The sequence below is a fragment of the Capra hircus genome, chromosome 17, assembly GCF_001704415.2.
Source record: "Capra hircus breed San Clemente chromosome 17, ASM170441v1, whole genome shotgun sequence".
Lineage (NCBI taxonomy): Eukaryota > Metazoa > Chordata > Mammalia > Artiodactyla > Bovidae > Capra > Capra hircus.
This window is the reverse complement of record NC_030824.1, coordinates 15,200,767-15,215,802: the sequence shown is the minus strand read 5'-3', so window position 1 is coordinate 15,215,802 and position 15,036 is coordinate 15,200,767. Positions and strand designations below refer to the sequence as shown.

The following is a 15,036-nucleotide window of genomic DNA, read 5'->3' as shown; positions in this document are numbered from 1 at the left end:
AGTGGCCATTTGTGCTGAAAATGCCCCTGACACACCCTTCACCGAAACTGCGTGAATTGTGGTCCTGTCATTTACAGCTGGAGACACCCTTGTGCTCTTTTGCTTTGGGCTTAAAACATTACCTGGACTGCTCCGCTCTGCTATCAATCTTACCTAACGATCTATTTACCTAAAGTACACAATCACAGACCAGCCTCCCATTACAATCTAGGGCAGATGAAAGAACATTAACGAAACCAAGAGCCTGCAGGACTGGATGGCTTGGCAGTTGGTCTGAACCGCTCCCTGCCCTTGGTGTCCAAGTGGCCAGGCTGTCCTGGGGTTTTTTCCCTTTGTCTCTTTTTCAACAGATGAAATTGCTATAATAATTAAAGGAGCTAAAAGGAAGCACAGGAGGAGCTAGCAAATACTGTTAGGCTTCAGGATGCTAAGGGGAGAGGGGTGGGGAGAGCGAGCAGAGAGGAAGGAGGGAGGAGGGAGCGAGAGGAGACAGACACTTCACGCTCAGCCTCCAAACCTGTGGTGAAGCGAAAACTGCTCTCTGTGGAGTGTGACATTCTTTGATTCTCCCTGAATCAGGGCTGGGGGCTTAGAGGGTGTCTGACCTCTGACCAACCTCCTCACCCACTTCATTAAGGGCCCTATCATGGGCTAAATTCAGGTCCTTTAGGTGCCAGAAAGGGCTCTCTTCCTTCAGAGGCAAGCAAGGTCTAGTTTCAAATCTATTTGCAGTAGGACCAGGTTCTAACAATAAAAAGGAAGAAAAGGGGCCCCTTTGTTTGGAGTGACTTCTGTGGACACTGTGACATACCCACCGCCCCCCCCCCCCACCGCCGCCCCCGCAGGATGCTCCCGTAATGTCTGATGAGCTCGGAAGGGCTTCTGCAATGGGGAGGGTGCGGGCTGGGGGAGCACAGTTCGGACCTAAATTTGGGGGCTTGAAAGTGAAGCCAAGTCTCCATCTCAGCAAATAAAAGAGTAGCAGCTCTGGGCCCCATGCAGAGAGGGGAAAACAAAATGCGACTTTGGAGCCAGACTGGTCTGGTTTTGAATCTCAGCTTCTCCATCACACAAGTCCCTTTCTGTGTCTGAGCCTCAGTTTTCTCAGCTATAAAATGGAGGGGACAACACCTTCATCATGGGGTTGTCATAAAGTCTCAAGTGAGACAAATTTACAAATATAAATCACCTGGTACACTCCGAATCCTCAACAAACGGCAGGATAACAAGTGAAATAGGCTGTAGGGCAGTACACACTGTCCTTGCATGGGTCCAAGATGCCACAGACATCAGACTCCAAAAGAAGGTCAGAAAGACCACCTGGAAGGCATTTCCGAGGCAGCGGGAGGAGCACATAGGACTCTTCATTTGTATCCCCACGCTGAGAATATAAAAACAGAGTGGAGAGGGAAAGAGATTTGTGCAGTGACTTGACAGCAGCTGCTGGGACGCTTTGAATCGTGAACCCAAAAGGAGGAGGCGGCTGCATCCTTCAGCTCAAATCAAATGAGAGACCAGCTGCCGTGATGCTCAAGAGCATGAAATGTGACCCTGCAGGTGGGGGCTGGCGAGCTGGTCTTTGATACCCTCGGGGAAAACCCAGAGGACAGAAGCAGGCTGGGTCGTGTTTCTAGGGCAGGGCGGCAAGGTGGAGGGTAGCTCTCTTAGCCTCTGTTTCCTCACCTGCAAAGTGCGGTAAATACTGCCTACCTCTCAGTGTTGTGGAGTGAATGGAATTGGTCAGTTCATCAGAGAGGAGAAGCAGATAACCTAAGGTCACAGAGCAGGTGAGCAACAGGACTCAGACCCTGGAATGATCTGTGGCCCAGGTGCTAAATCAGTCAACCCTGACAAGGGTTTGTTTGGCCAGACTGGGAAGCTCAAGAATTAATCCTTTTACTGAGACAATTTAAATCCCAAGCCCTGGAGCTGCACAAAAAAAGGGAACAAGCAGGGTTATTTGTTGGTTCGAGGCAGGGAGGGAAAAGGTGAGAAGACTGGTCAGGGTTAAAGAATCATCAGGCTGCCCATGCTAGCTCCCATGGACCCGTGGAATGCTCTTCCACATCCACCAAGTTCATTTCCTTCAAGAATGCCAGATTCATGTTCTCAGATTCCTTGGTATCCGTCTGCTTCCTGAGTTTTGAGAGAACTTTTTAAGAAGGTCTAAAAATACCAGAGAAGCAGTTTGATTAGCAGAAGACGGGATCAGCCAATAAGCAAGAGCAACCCAGGCGACAACCACGTGCTAACTGCCGCTTGGGCATTTGCTTCAAGGGCCCTTGGAAACAATACATTTCAGTCATGTTACCCTTTTGGCTGCCATTTCCTGAATGTATAAAAAAATGATCGGCATGAGAGTCATCATCTCTGGAAATGTCAGTATTTAAATGGTTTAATGCTTGATATTTGGGGGAGCCAATGGCTTCAACCCCTAAGTGGAAATATGAAGAGAGAGCATTCAGTGAGCACCTATTATTTGCCAGGGGCTTTCCTTTGTATATCTCATTGATCCTCCCAACGACACTCCAAAGCCAGGGTTGTTATTATTTCTGTATGTGAGATAAAGTTACTGAGACACAGAGAGCAACTTGCCCCCAGTCATACACATAGCAAATGTCAGAATGTCATCTCTCTTTATGGGGCACCCAGTATGTGCTGGGGATGTACTGGTGCGTAAAACACCTACAGCCTTTGCCTAAGTGAAATTTACAGTTACCCTGGGGGATCTGATGCCTCACTTGCCATGCAGAGCTATCCTTGATCCTGAGAATACAGACTATTCTCATACTGAACTTAAATCCTGCACCAGGCACTGTGCTAGGCTCTGGGGATAGACTTGTGAGCAAGGCAGGGTCCTTTCCCTTCAATGAGCTCCAAGTCTACTGGTGGGACCAGACAAATTAACAGGCAATTATGATGTAGGGTTATTTTTTCCTTTTGGTAGAAAATAAAAAATTCAGCAGGTCAGAGCTTGGATTTAGACTAAATCCATTTAACTAGATATTTATCCACATTATTCAAACCAATTAAACTGTTTACAGTGATCAACATCTCAGTCACACACACCCCAGAACCTCATTCCTCATTAGCTGGGCCTGTCTTCCTTGCCATTTTATCTAGCAGGTCTTGACAGTGTACTGACCCAGCATTAAAACACGTCTTTCTTAGAAATGCGACTCTAATTAGAAATGGCTGATAAACCTTCATTGAAATGAGCATTATTTAGAAAGATGTATCTAAGCCACAAACAGGGGTTCCCCCCACCCTTGTCCCTCCTTGTCCCCAGCTGTGCTTCTCTTCCAGAAAAGCTCACTGGCGTATTTTAGCAAGAGCTCAAGAAAATGCAAATATCCTTGTCTGTGGTCACGGGGCACAGTCACATTCTTGTTTACATCACCTACAGCTAAAATTGGCACTTTTCTTTTTCTGCTGGAGACTTCCTGAATATACTCTTTAAAAATGCGAATGACAGGTACTCCTTTTAGAGAGATACTTGTCTATTGTTTCTTCTTACTGCAGGTAACCAGACTGATCTTAAGAGCATAGAATCTCTCTAGTTAGTTGGTCCTGGATTCAAATCCTATCACCTACATGTCTGGGTATCTCTGGGCAAGTCACAAAATCTCTCCAAGCCTCAATTTTATCATCTCTACAAACAGGCGTAATGACAGCATTTGCCCCATGGGACTGAGGAGCTAACTTTAATAAAATATGCAGAACACAGTAGTGCCATAATAGATGCTTAATTAAGTGGCAGCCATTATTTGCTCTCTGGAGTCATATAGCAAGGATACCCCCAGACTGTGAGGTTAGGGTTCTCGGTTCTGCATATGAATATGAAGAAACTACAGAGGTGAAGTGATTTGCCCAAGGTCACACAGCTATGTAGCAAGAGAGCTCATACTCCAAACTGACCTCCTAATTCCCAGCAAGGGCCACCCCCATTCCACCACTGTTCAGAACCCTGGAAACATCTTGCCATGGAAAACTACAGTTTCTTGTGGGGAGGAGGGAAAGGGGAGAAAGCTCTACAAGGAAGAAGAAGACGGAAGGTACAGCACCTTCGAAACCCAGTGTGACTTCCAAGTAGACCAAGTAATCAAAGATGGAGCTGGAAAAGCCGGCAGGGACTAGATCATGCAGAGCCTTTTAAACCTTATTAAAGATAATCATCTTCATTTTGAGGGCCATTAATTGTTTTAACCAGGGAAATGACAATATCACACTTGTAATGAAAGAGAATGGGTTGGAAGAAGGTCAGATTGAAGGTAAAGGGGGCAGTTGGGAGGCTAGTGGAATAGTCCAGGCTAGAGATGGAGATGAGGGCATCCTGGATCAGGTAGTGACCTTGGGGAAGGAGGCAGTGTCCACAGAGTGTCTGCCCTGAGGCAGCTGATTGAACACAAGGGATGATGAAGAGGGAGAAAGCAAAGATGAAGCTCAGGTTTCTGCCTGAACAACTGGGTACACAACGGCATCATTTATTTAAAGGGAAACGTCTCACCATTCAGCTGGGGAAAGGTACTTAGGGCTTGGGTGGTCCTGCACTGCCATGGTTCTCAACCCAAGATGACTTTGGTCCCCAGAGGACATTTAGTAATATCAACACATTTGTGGTTGTCACAATTGGCGTCTAATGGCCAGAGACCAGGGGTGCTGCTCAGCATCCTACAATGCACATGGCAGCCCATCGGCCCCAAATGTCAATGGAGTCAAGGTTGAGAAACCCTGTTCTGCTCAAACTCATAGTCTTAAAGGAAGTAAAACATTAGAATTTTTCAGTTATTGAAAGATTTAATGGGAACTCATGGAGCTAAATCCTCCCTAATTTGAAAACCCCCCAGGACAGAAACTTGGGTAACTTCGTGTATGGAGGAGAAGAGCATGGAAAGATTTACCTGCTGGAGCTCTGTGGAACAGCCTTTTGTCCAACAGGAAATCAAGAAAGAACCTGTTCTTTGGGGTGAATGGCAACAAACTCCGCCTCACCCTGATGCATTAGAAAATAAGAAAATCCAGCCACGATTCAGTGTCTTGTATCACCCCAAGTCCACATCCAGCCAACACTGAAGATGCAGGTCAGATGGCTTCACTGCACCTTTCTTCCCATGATAGAACTTGCTTCTATCTCCAACTCTAATATATCTTTTACCTTTCTTTTTAACTTATTAGCCATTTTGATTCATGGTTATTTATGCATTTTCTCTCCAACAGAATTATGGATTTCTTGAGAGAAGCCCCCAAGTCTGATTCATATTAATGCATCCAAAACACCTGTCATATATATTTAATAGACATCTCAGGGGGTCATATTGACCCTGTACTAGGCTGAAGCTGCTGCTGATGCTAAGTCACGGCAGTACTGTCCAACTCTGTGCAACCCCATAGACGGCAGCCCACCAGCCTTCCCCGTCCCTGGGGTTCTCCAGGCAAGAACACTGGAGTGGGTTGCCATTTCCTTCTCCAATGCGTGAAAGTGAAAAGTGAAAGTAAAGTTGCTCAGTCGTGTCCGACTTAGTGATCCCATGGACTGCAGCCTACCAGGCTCCTCCGTCCATGGGATTTCCCAGGCAAGAGTATTGGAGTGGGATGCCATTGCCGTCTCTGCTGTACCAGGCTACAATGGGGCATTACTTTCCATTCTTTCTGCCACTGAGTTGCAGCCAGACATGGACCCCTTGAAGCCCCTGACAACACTGAACCCATTCCAGAAATCATCCCAACTGTATAATCTTCCCACTTAGTGAAATCCAGAAATCCCAAAGCACTTCCACACTTACAGGCAGATCTCCAAACAGAGCTAACTTTTGAGTTATTAAATACAACTCCCGATTGCATAAATTCCAACTTAGAAATACATCAGATCAAAATTGAACCTGCAAGAAATTTTTTCAGCAGAGTTTGAAAACAGGAATTCAGAAGGGAAAATGCCACCATCTCATGATGGAAGGTATCCCATTACTGGTGATTATGATTTTGAATTTAACTGTCAGAAAGATCTCTGAGAAAAATATGTTGATTTGTTCAGTCCAAGAAAGGTTTAATTGGCTTCTGTCAGATTTTATGTAAGTGCTACTTGCCACAGAACCCCACATGGATTCTGCAGCTTTTGAAATGAACAGATGACAGCTGAGTCTTTAGAGGCTGCAGGAATGCTGCAAAGGGGTCAAGGTCTCTTTCTACGATTGTGCAAAGGCTTATCTAACCAGAGATTGATTCTTTAAGCCCCCCTACCCTCCACTCTCCAAATGATGAAAACAGAAGGGAGTCAAAGGAATAAAGACAGTCCACTATCTTGGATCTCTTTTCATCTGACTCCCTACATTTTTCAGTTTCTAGAAGGTTGTCCCATCTGATTGTCTTTTTTCACTTCTAGGTATCCTCAACACCTAGAATTACACTTAGCACATATCTGGAGCTCAGTAAATAGTAGCTGAATGAATGTTTCACTTGGTGACTTCCCCCTTATCCTGACCCCCTCAGCCCTTCAGTGGATTCTGTGCAGTTTTTAAAAGTACCACTATGGACAAAGGCCCTTGATATCCCTAAACAGTTGTGGTACAGGCTAAGAGCTGTCTCTTTCTCTTTTAGGTTACTGTATTGCTTGGGACCCCCCCCCCAATATCTGATTTTTTTGTGAAGTCATTTGTGTTAGTTATTGCTGATCAGTCAACCTGACCCTCATCTCCAATACTTTCACCTCTCTCTTGCTCTTGCTTTTCCGCACTCAGGATAGGTACACACTTTCCCAGCCATTGTTTTTTTTCTCCCCACCCCCAGCCATTCTTGCAATTAATAAAAGACAGGTGACAGTACCCTAGCAGATGAGACATAAGAGGAAACATGCTGGGAATTTTCCTGGAAAGCCTCTGTTTGCCTCATTAAAAAGACAAAAATAGTTCTTACCCTCCATTTTATCCTCTTTCTACTGGAATATGAATGTAATGGGTGGAGATGAGGTAGCCATTTTATGACCATGAAGGAAAAGTCTTAATATTAACTAGCTCCTCCTTGAACTAATGCCAGTGGGCATATACCTCCAGACTTTCCACGTAATAAAAATAAATCCACATTTGTTTCAGTTCAGTTCAGTTCAGTTCAGTTCAGTTCAGTCGCTCAGTCGTGTCCGACTCTTTGCGACCCTGCTTTTGAGTTTTTTTCTCTTACTTGCAACCAAGAATGATCCTAATTGATACATAAGGCTTTTTTTTTTTTAGCCACTTCTGTCTCTCCATAGGATTCAAACATGACTAATGAGACTGGGCTGAAAGTTAAAACCAAGGGATTTAAATCATTCTTAAGGGCACTCCCTTTCCTACAACTAGGATTTTTGAACTGGTCATGCATTTCTGCCATCAGGATGAACTCTCTCCTGCAAGGCATCTCATCCTTCACAAAATTATGCTGATGGTGTTGCTGTTCAGTCACTAAGTTGTGTCCAACTCTTTGTGACCCCATGGACTGCAGCATATCAGGCTTCCCCATCCTCCGCGATCTCCCAGAGCTTGCTCAAGTTCATGCCCATTGAGTCGGTGATGCCATCTAACTGTTTCATCCTCTGCTGCCCTCTTCTCTCGTTGCCTTCAATCCTTCCCAGCATCGGGGTCTTTTCCATTGAGTTGGTGCCTCACATCAGATGGCCAAAGTGTTGAAGCTTTAGCATTAGTCCTTTCAACGAATATTCAGGGCTGATTTCCTTTAGGACTGGCTTGATCTCCATAAAAATATACTCTCACACAAGTTCTTAAAAATATGCCTAGGCCTGCTTCTTCCTTCTACCCTTAAACTGGGACTTGGCATCACTAATGATGGATGCCAGTCTGCGACTTTACAGTTAATGCTCAGCTTCCTTCAGGCTTCACATCTGGGCTATCTTCAGAACAGTGATGGAGGCACACGTGTCCAGCCAGAGAAGACAAAGGAGCATGAGTCATGATAACGACTGTCATCACCTACTAAGGAGTTCACTGTGTACTGGTGCCATGCTCAGTATTTCAGACGCACTATTTTATTTAATCCTTTCAAAAGATCTACATGGTAGACCCTATTATTATTCAGGCCATTTCACAGAACCTCACATTAGGGTCAAAGAGCACATTCGAGCCCACCTTGTCTGATTTCAAAGGCGGAGAACTTACCCTGTCACTAAGCTTGCATCATATCAACTAGACTCTGATGTGTTTCTTCTGCTGCTTCCCTCCCATCCCCCGCCCCCCCCCCCCACCTCTCCATGCTCAGCAGCTGCCTCTTCGCAGATGAGACAAAGAACTCACTTCATGTCGTCCAGCATAAAGAAAGTGCCTATCTTTCTTCCCATGTCAGAAGGTAATGAACACATGCCTTCCTGGCACCCTGATTTATCACAGAGGGAGCCGACTTGTCACATGGGTCTGCGATTAGACACAGCCATATTCACGGAGGCAAACATCACCAGTCCAGAGCTTCAGGGCAGAAAGGAAACAAAACAAAGAAACAACTCGAACCTGCAACTGTCTCCATGCAGCAACAATGGAGCCAAAGAATCCCTTGGGGAGAAAAAAGGACTCGTTGCTATCTTCCTGGCCTAAAAGTCAAGAGTGATGATAAAAATGAAGGTGCAGCTGGCTGGGATTTTTTAGAACTGAATCTCAAGTGGTCTTCAGATCTCTTATTTATTTTTCAGGGTAATCACTGATTCAGGGCAGGGGGCGTAGTCTCCGTGATTAGAGACTAGAGAAATTACCCAGTGCTGAGCCCACTTCGAACAAAGACCAGTGACTCACCACGTTACCACTTCAGGCCACAATTTCTCTTATCTGAACAAAGAGGAAAATCGCTTCATGTTGGCGGTGGAAATGTATTATGTTGGAGTCAAGGTTTCTCTTGTTGGAGGAAACCCATGCTTGTTTGATTCCAGATAGCCCGACTGGATGGTGGGCTGAACTTCTGAGACTGCCCTGGGCAACTCCATTCTCACCGTTGGGGTGGATGGTAGTGGCTGCGGGACAGTGATGCTCAGGCCAAGGTCTCCTCCTTAGATGGGACTGTATATAGCTTGCCTCCATCTCCCTGAATCTGCCAACTTACCTCTCAGCAGAGAACTAGACCCTGGGCCTCTTCAAGCCTCAGTCTATTCAGGTGCAAAGTGGGGATGGGGGCTGGTGGGGGGGGGGGTTGTAATAACTACACTCTATCACAGAGTCAATTAAAAGATTAAGCAACAGTGTCATAATGGCTAACATTTCCTAGTATTTACTCTGCGCCAGGCCCTGTTTTAAGAGCTTTACCCATATTAATTCATCTAATCCCCACAAAACCCTATGAGACCAGAACATTTTAAGCTGGATTTCCTCTATTCTAAGATGTGCATTTTCTTTACTCATTTCAGCATCTCTGAAACTGGGGTACTTCTTATAATTGAAAGTAGGGCATAGTTTAGTCAGTAGAGTTTTGTTTCTTGTTGGCACACACAGAAAATGGTAATGCCTCTTGAAATGGAAGATGCCTTAGATCAAATACAAGGTGCCCATTTCACAGAGGAGGAAACTGAGGCACAGAGAGGCACTGATTTGTTCAAGGACCCACAACACAGCTGAGTATCAGAGCTGGGGTCCGAACCCATATCGTTTGCTGAAGAATCTGCTCTTTTAATCACAAAGCTAGGATTCACTGAAGCACCCAGTCTAGCTCCTGCCTGTTTCAGTGTCTGCCCAAACTAAGGATGCTTCTTGCCCCTCTGCCACCCAGACACAGAGCTTCTATAAAGGATTCCATGCCTTTATATAGTTTTTGCCAAATGCATCTCTACATTTCCATTCTAGAACATGGAGAGGGTGTCTGAAGTGCCCTTCTCTGTTCCAGTCTCTTCCAAAGAAAAAAATGTGGACCCGTGGTAATCTACATATGCTCTGCTCCCTCTCTCCCCCATGGCTAATCCCATTAAACTTCTCTTTTTCTTCCTTGAGAAACCAAGGGACAAGGGACAAGGAACTCCTTAAACAGATTAGGGCATCTGACTTAGGGCAGGCTAGACGGTTTCCTCAACAAGACATTCAAGCAGAGGATTTGCACACATTATTTACACTCCCTCCCTCCGCCGAAAAATCTACACGAAGATGCTGTGCAGAGAAAGGTTCAGTTGTAACATTAGTTATGATAAAGCAACTTTCAACCCCGGGAGAAGAAAAACGGCCAGAGGGCTTCAGGACACTTTTGGGAGTCGCCACCAGGTGTCACCTACTACACCGGCACACAGCAGGAAGTGGCATTCCCATTAAGCCCAGCTGGTCTCACCTTCCTCCCCTGAGAAGCCAGATTCTTCCTCAAATCACGCCTCACTGGACACCTGGCTGCCTGGCATTTGTTGTGGTTTAGTGGTCTAGTCGCTAGGTCGTGTCTGACTCTTTGCAACCCCATGGACTACAGTCTGCCACGCTCCTCTGTCCATGGGATTTTCCAGGCAAGAATACTGGAGTGGGTTGCCATTTCCTTCTCCAGGGGATCTTCCTTACCCAGGGATTGAACCTGTGTCTCCTATATTGGCAGGGTGATTCTTTACCACTGAGCCACCAGGGAAGCAATCAATGCTTTATAGTAACTCTAAAAAGTTGAAATTTCTAAAGGTATTTCATGATATTTCAAATGTTAGCCAGGGACACCCTAGGGTCTTCATTATTTCCTAGACAGTGGGGTGTGGGCAGCAGGATTTCTGTGGTTTTGCGCCTGAGGTCTTGTTTATCCAACAGATGCCTAGAAGCCTGCTTCCCTGCTCTTGACCTTCCAGAGTCCTATCTACGCTCCTCTCAAGACAGAGATGGTCTTTTCAACCTCTGCGTCCTCCTCCACTTTCCCCAATGTCTCTAACCCAAGATGGAAAACTTGGTTACAGGACCTCTCTCTCTCTCTCTTTCTCTCTCTCTCACACACACACGAGCCTGAATTACCTGTCCTCTGCATTCCCACTACACCCAATGATACATCCCTCCCATACCATTTACCACATTGCATTGCAGTGAACTGTTTATTTCTTCTACTTCCTGCCCCAACATACACACTACAGATTGTGAATATTTTTTAGGCAAGTTTTAAATTTTACAAGAGCAGGTATTCAGCACACAAGAGAAATTCAACAAGTTCACTAAATGAATGCAACAACCATGTAACAAAAATCTAGGAAGTGCTAACGACCTAAGATGCTGTTCTTCAACTTTGGACATATCAGAGCATGCTCACAGCAATCCCAAGAGGAGGTCCTATGATATCCCCATCTTACAGACAGGCAACACTGGAGCAGAGAAGTTCTGTAACTTGCTCAAGGTCACAGGGCTGCAAAGAGGCAGATCCAGGGTTCAAGCCAGGCTATTTGGGTCCACTGGCCATGTGCTCACACTCACCGCTGATTCTGAAATATCTGCTTCCTTCCCTTCTCTCATTGCTATGCTGGGAAGTTCATTCCTGGGGGGGGGGGGCGGGGGGCTCTGCATAAAACCCATTTCCGTGTAGCATCTTGAAACCAGAGGGGACACTGGTGAAGACTGTATATTTCAGAGGGAACTCAGTAAGAGGGCTGAGCAATGAGGGCTTCACAGAGCTGTGTCAATCCTTGGAAAGTAGGAGCTCAGGAACGCTTTGGATCACCACATTAGCATGGGTGAGTTTTAAACTCTTTTCTGTGCCTTGACTTTTCTCAAAGCCCTCCTTCCTGGGGCAGGACCTTGAGCCACAAGATATACCAGTGTGGGTGGACCACAGAGGGCCAGTAATAGACTTTGCTCCCCTCCCACTGTTCACCTACCTTGGCCAAGGTAGGGGTAAACATGGGGGTTTACAGATACAATAACAAAGACACGTTTAACACAGACAAAACTGGCCTGCCCAGTTCTGATCATTAAAAACCAGAAACAATTTGATGCCCAGCACTAAACACATACTCATTTTTGATTTGTCTTTCAAACCAACAACAGTATTTCTTGTCCCATACATACATGATCAAGTGTTAGCATCACCCTAAACAATTTCCATATCTTACTGAGTCCTCACACCGTTCTGCCTACTTGATGTTCCTGTTCTCATTTCATAGACAGGAGCAAATAAAGCCTCAGAGATGCTAAGCAACTCATCTCAATAGCTGGTGAGATGCCAAGTCAAGCTTCAAACCCCAAAGTTTGACACTCTGTAGTCTCTCTACAAAGAGAGAGGATGTGCACGTACCCCGAGCACAGTGGATCTCTGAAAATAATTTCTGCGATGGCAAACCTACAATTCATCTTAATTTTTTCCTGATGTTCTACAGTGTCACTGCCGATTTATCCCATCATTTTGGAATTACTAGCTAATAGGATGGCCCAGCTCCCCGTTCTGGCTGGCATTTTCATTCTTCACGAGTAACCAACCACTGATAGCAACAGGGATGTGTCACAATTTAATTACACCCTGACTCTTCTTTCTCCCGATGTCCCTGGTTGGTCTGGAGGCTAATTTCTATTTTTCGTCTTGAAAACACGACTGCCTTTGCAAAGAGACAAGAGACTCACCTGTGTTAGGAGAGCTGAGGCAAAAAAGGGAAATAGGGCCCCGGAGGCAGGGGCATTCTGCATCTTCTTGGTGACTGGTACCTTGGTCATCTTGGAAATCCTTCAGGCTAAACTGTGTCCAGCAGGGAAGGTTTTGTTTTGTTTTGTTTTCCCCCCAGAATCTTCTACATCAGCAGTCACTGGTGTCAAGGGCTTTCTAGCAATTTCTCCCTGACTCACAGGTCCTAATGAGACTCCAGACAGGTTTCTGACTGGGGAGGAATTAATTGGAAAAGCAAGTCTTCCTGGGTTTCCTACCAACAAGATAAGGAAGCCGCCGCGGGGTGAAATCAGGCAAGCCCCGGACTGACTTTTTAGAAAGTCACAAACTTTTATGTTTTTCTCCGTTTTGGAAGGGGACAGCTTTGTCTTCTAGAAACAAAAATAAAATATGAAACTAAAAAAATAAAACTCCGTTGAAAGAGTCTGAGGGGGGCCCATGGAGGGCCCCCCGGAAATCCATCCTAGGATTGCAGCCGCCGGCCCAGTGGAAGAGAACGCCACCGCCGCTAACGGGCAGACCCGGGCCCACGCGGTAGCCTGGCAACGGCGCGCCCCGAGGAGGGCTTCCTATTGGCTGGGATCAATAGGGGCGTGGTCGCGAACTCGCCCAGGCCGCTAGTACCCTGGCTGGGAGCTGGCGGCTAGCCAGGGAACCACGTTCTCCAAACTTTGGTTTTACCTTTCAGGCCTGAAGAGCTTGACCCTTTCTCTTCATCTAATTACAAGCGTCTCTTTCCTTCCAAACTCTGCCCTGTCCTTCCATAATTCTCTAGTGCCTTGAGTTGGGTAGATCCATGTGGGCCTTGAACCCCTCAATTATTTGACTGTGAGGTTTCTGTTTTATGCATCTAACAACCATTCCTACTCATCCTTCAAATCCCTCATAGACACAACACATATACATACACACACATAAATGTATACATGTATATGTTATGTGTGCATAACATTCAGTTCAGTTCAGTCGCTCAGTCATGTCTGACTCTTTGTGACCTCAGGCCTCCCCGTCCATCACTAACTCCCAGAGCTTGCTCACACTCACAGTCCATTGAGTTGGGATAACATCCAACTATCTTATCCTCTGTCGTCCCCTTCTCCTCTTGACTTCAATCTTTCCTAGCATCAAGGTCTTTTCCAATGAGTCGGTTCTTCGCATCAGGTGGTCAAAGTATTGGAGTTTCAGCTTCAGCATCAGGCCTTCCAACAAATATTCAGGACTGATTTCCTTTAGGATGGACTGGTTCGATCTCCTTGCCGTCCAAGGGACTCCCAAGAGTCTTCTCCAACACCACAGTTCAAAAGCATCAATTCTTTGGCGCTCAGCTTTCTTTACAGTCCAACTCTCACATCCATACATGACTGGTAAAAAAACCATAGCTTTGACGAGCTTTGTTGTTGGACCTTTGTTGGCAAAGTAATGTCTCTGCTTTTTAATATGCTGTCTAGGTTGGTCATAGCTTTTCTTCCAAGAAGCAAGCTCTTTTAATTTCATGGTTGCAGTCACCATCTGCAGTGATTTTGGAGCCCCCCCAAATAAAGTCTGTCACTGTTTCCATCGTTTCCCCATCTAGTTGCCATGAAGTGAATGAAATTAAGTGCTTGGAATGTGCTAGATGTTGTGCTGTCTTATTAATTATATTAACTCAGTCCTCACAGCACATCTTTAAGGAAGGTATTTCCTTATCCTGTTTTACAGACTAGAAAACTGAAGTTCAGAGAGATTGATATGCTTAAGGACCCACAGAAAGTGTGTGAACTAGAATTCAAAGCCAGACCTGTTTGATTCTAAAATCCAACCTCTTAGCCACATGAGCCTGGATAAGACACCTGACTTGGATGAGGCTTAGCTTCCATCGCTTTTACATGGGGAAAGTAGCTGTGCTACAGGTATCAAGGATTAAAGCAGATCATTATGTAAAGGCTGAGCACATGAGGAGGACTAGTTAAGTGGCAACTAGTATTATGTCCTGACACCCTATTCCCAGGAAGAATCAGTCATTTTTGCCGTACAGTGTTCATTTCACAGCAGATATTAATATTAATATTTATTGATCACAGGCTCTGTGCCAGGCCTTCTACTGAGCACTTTACATGCATTAATTCATTTAATCCTTCCAGTAGCCTTATAGGATAGGTTCCAGCTTGCAGATTGATTGTACCTGTTCTGATTTATGTGCTTTATCCTTGGCATTATTTCACACTGGATCAATCTGACTCCTTTTATCTCTAACCCCAGAGCGGCTAAGGATTATGACATCATCACAGCCACACAATGACCTCACCTTCTCTTTAGAAGGCATGGCTGCAAGATGACTCTCCATAAAATTCAAAACACCTAGCCACATAGTTCCAGATGCTGATGCTTGGAAGTAATTATTTTCCTGCCATCATCTAAAGACTGAGTCTGACCTTCCTTTTTACAGGAAGTTTTGGACCTCCTGCCTTCTTTGCAGGCAGCATTAAGCCATCAGCAAACACT

The 15,036-nt window shown here is 45.5% G+C and overlaps 1 protein-coding gene across 1 annotated transcript in view; it reads right to left on the bottom strand.

The window, feature by feature from the left end:
* The window catches only part of CCDC60 (coiled-coil domain containing 60), a 163,209-nt gene extending 150,604 nt beyond the window's left edge, over positions 1-12,605 (bottom strand). Inside the window, exon 1 of the mRNA XM_005691455.3 lies at positions 12,516-12,605. Within this exon, the coding sequence (XP_005691512.1) occupies positions 12,516-12,605 (90 nt within the window). The remainder of the gene's footprint in view (positions 1-12,515) is intronic.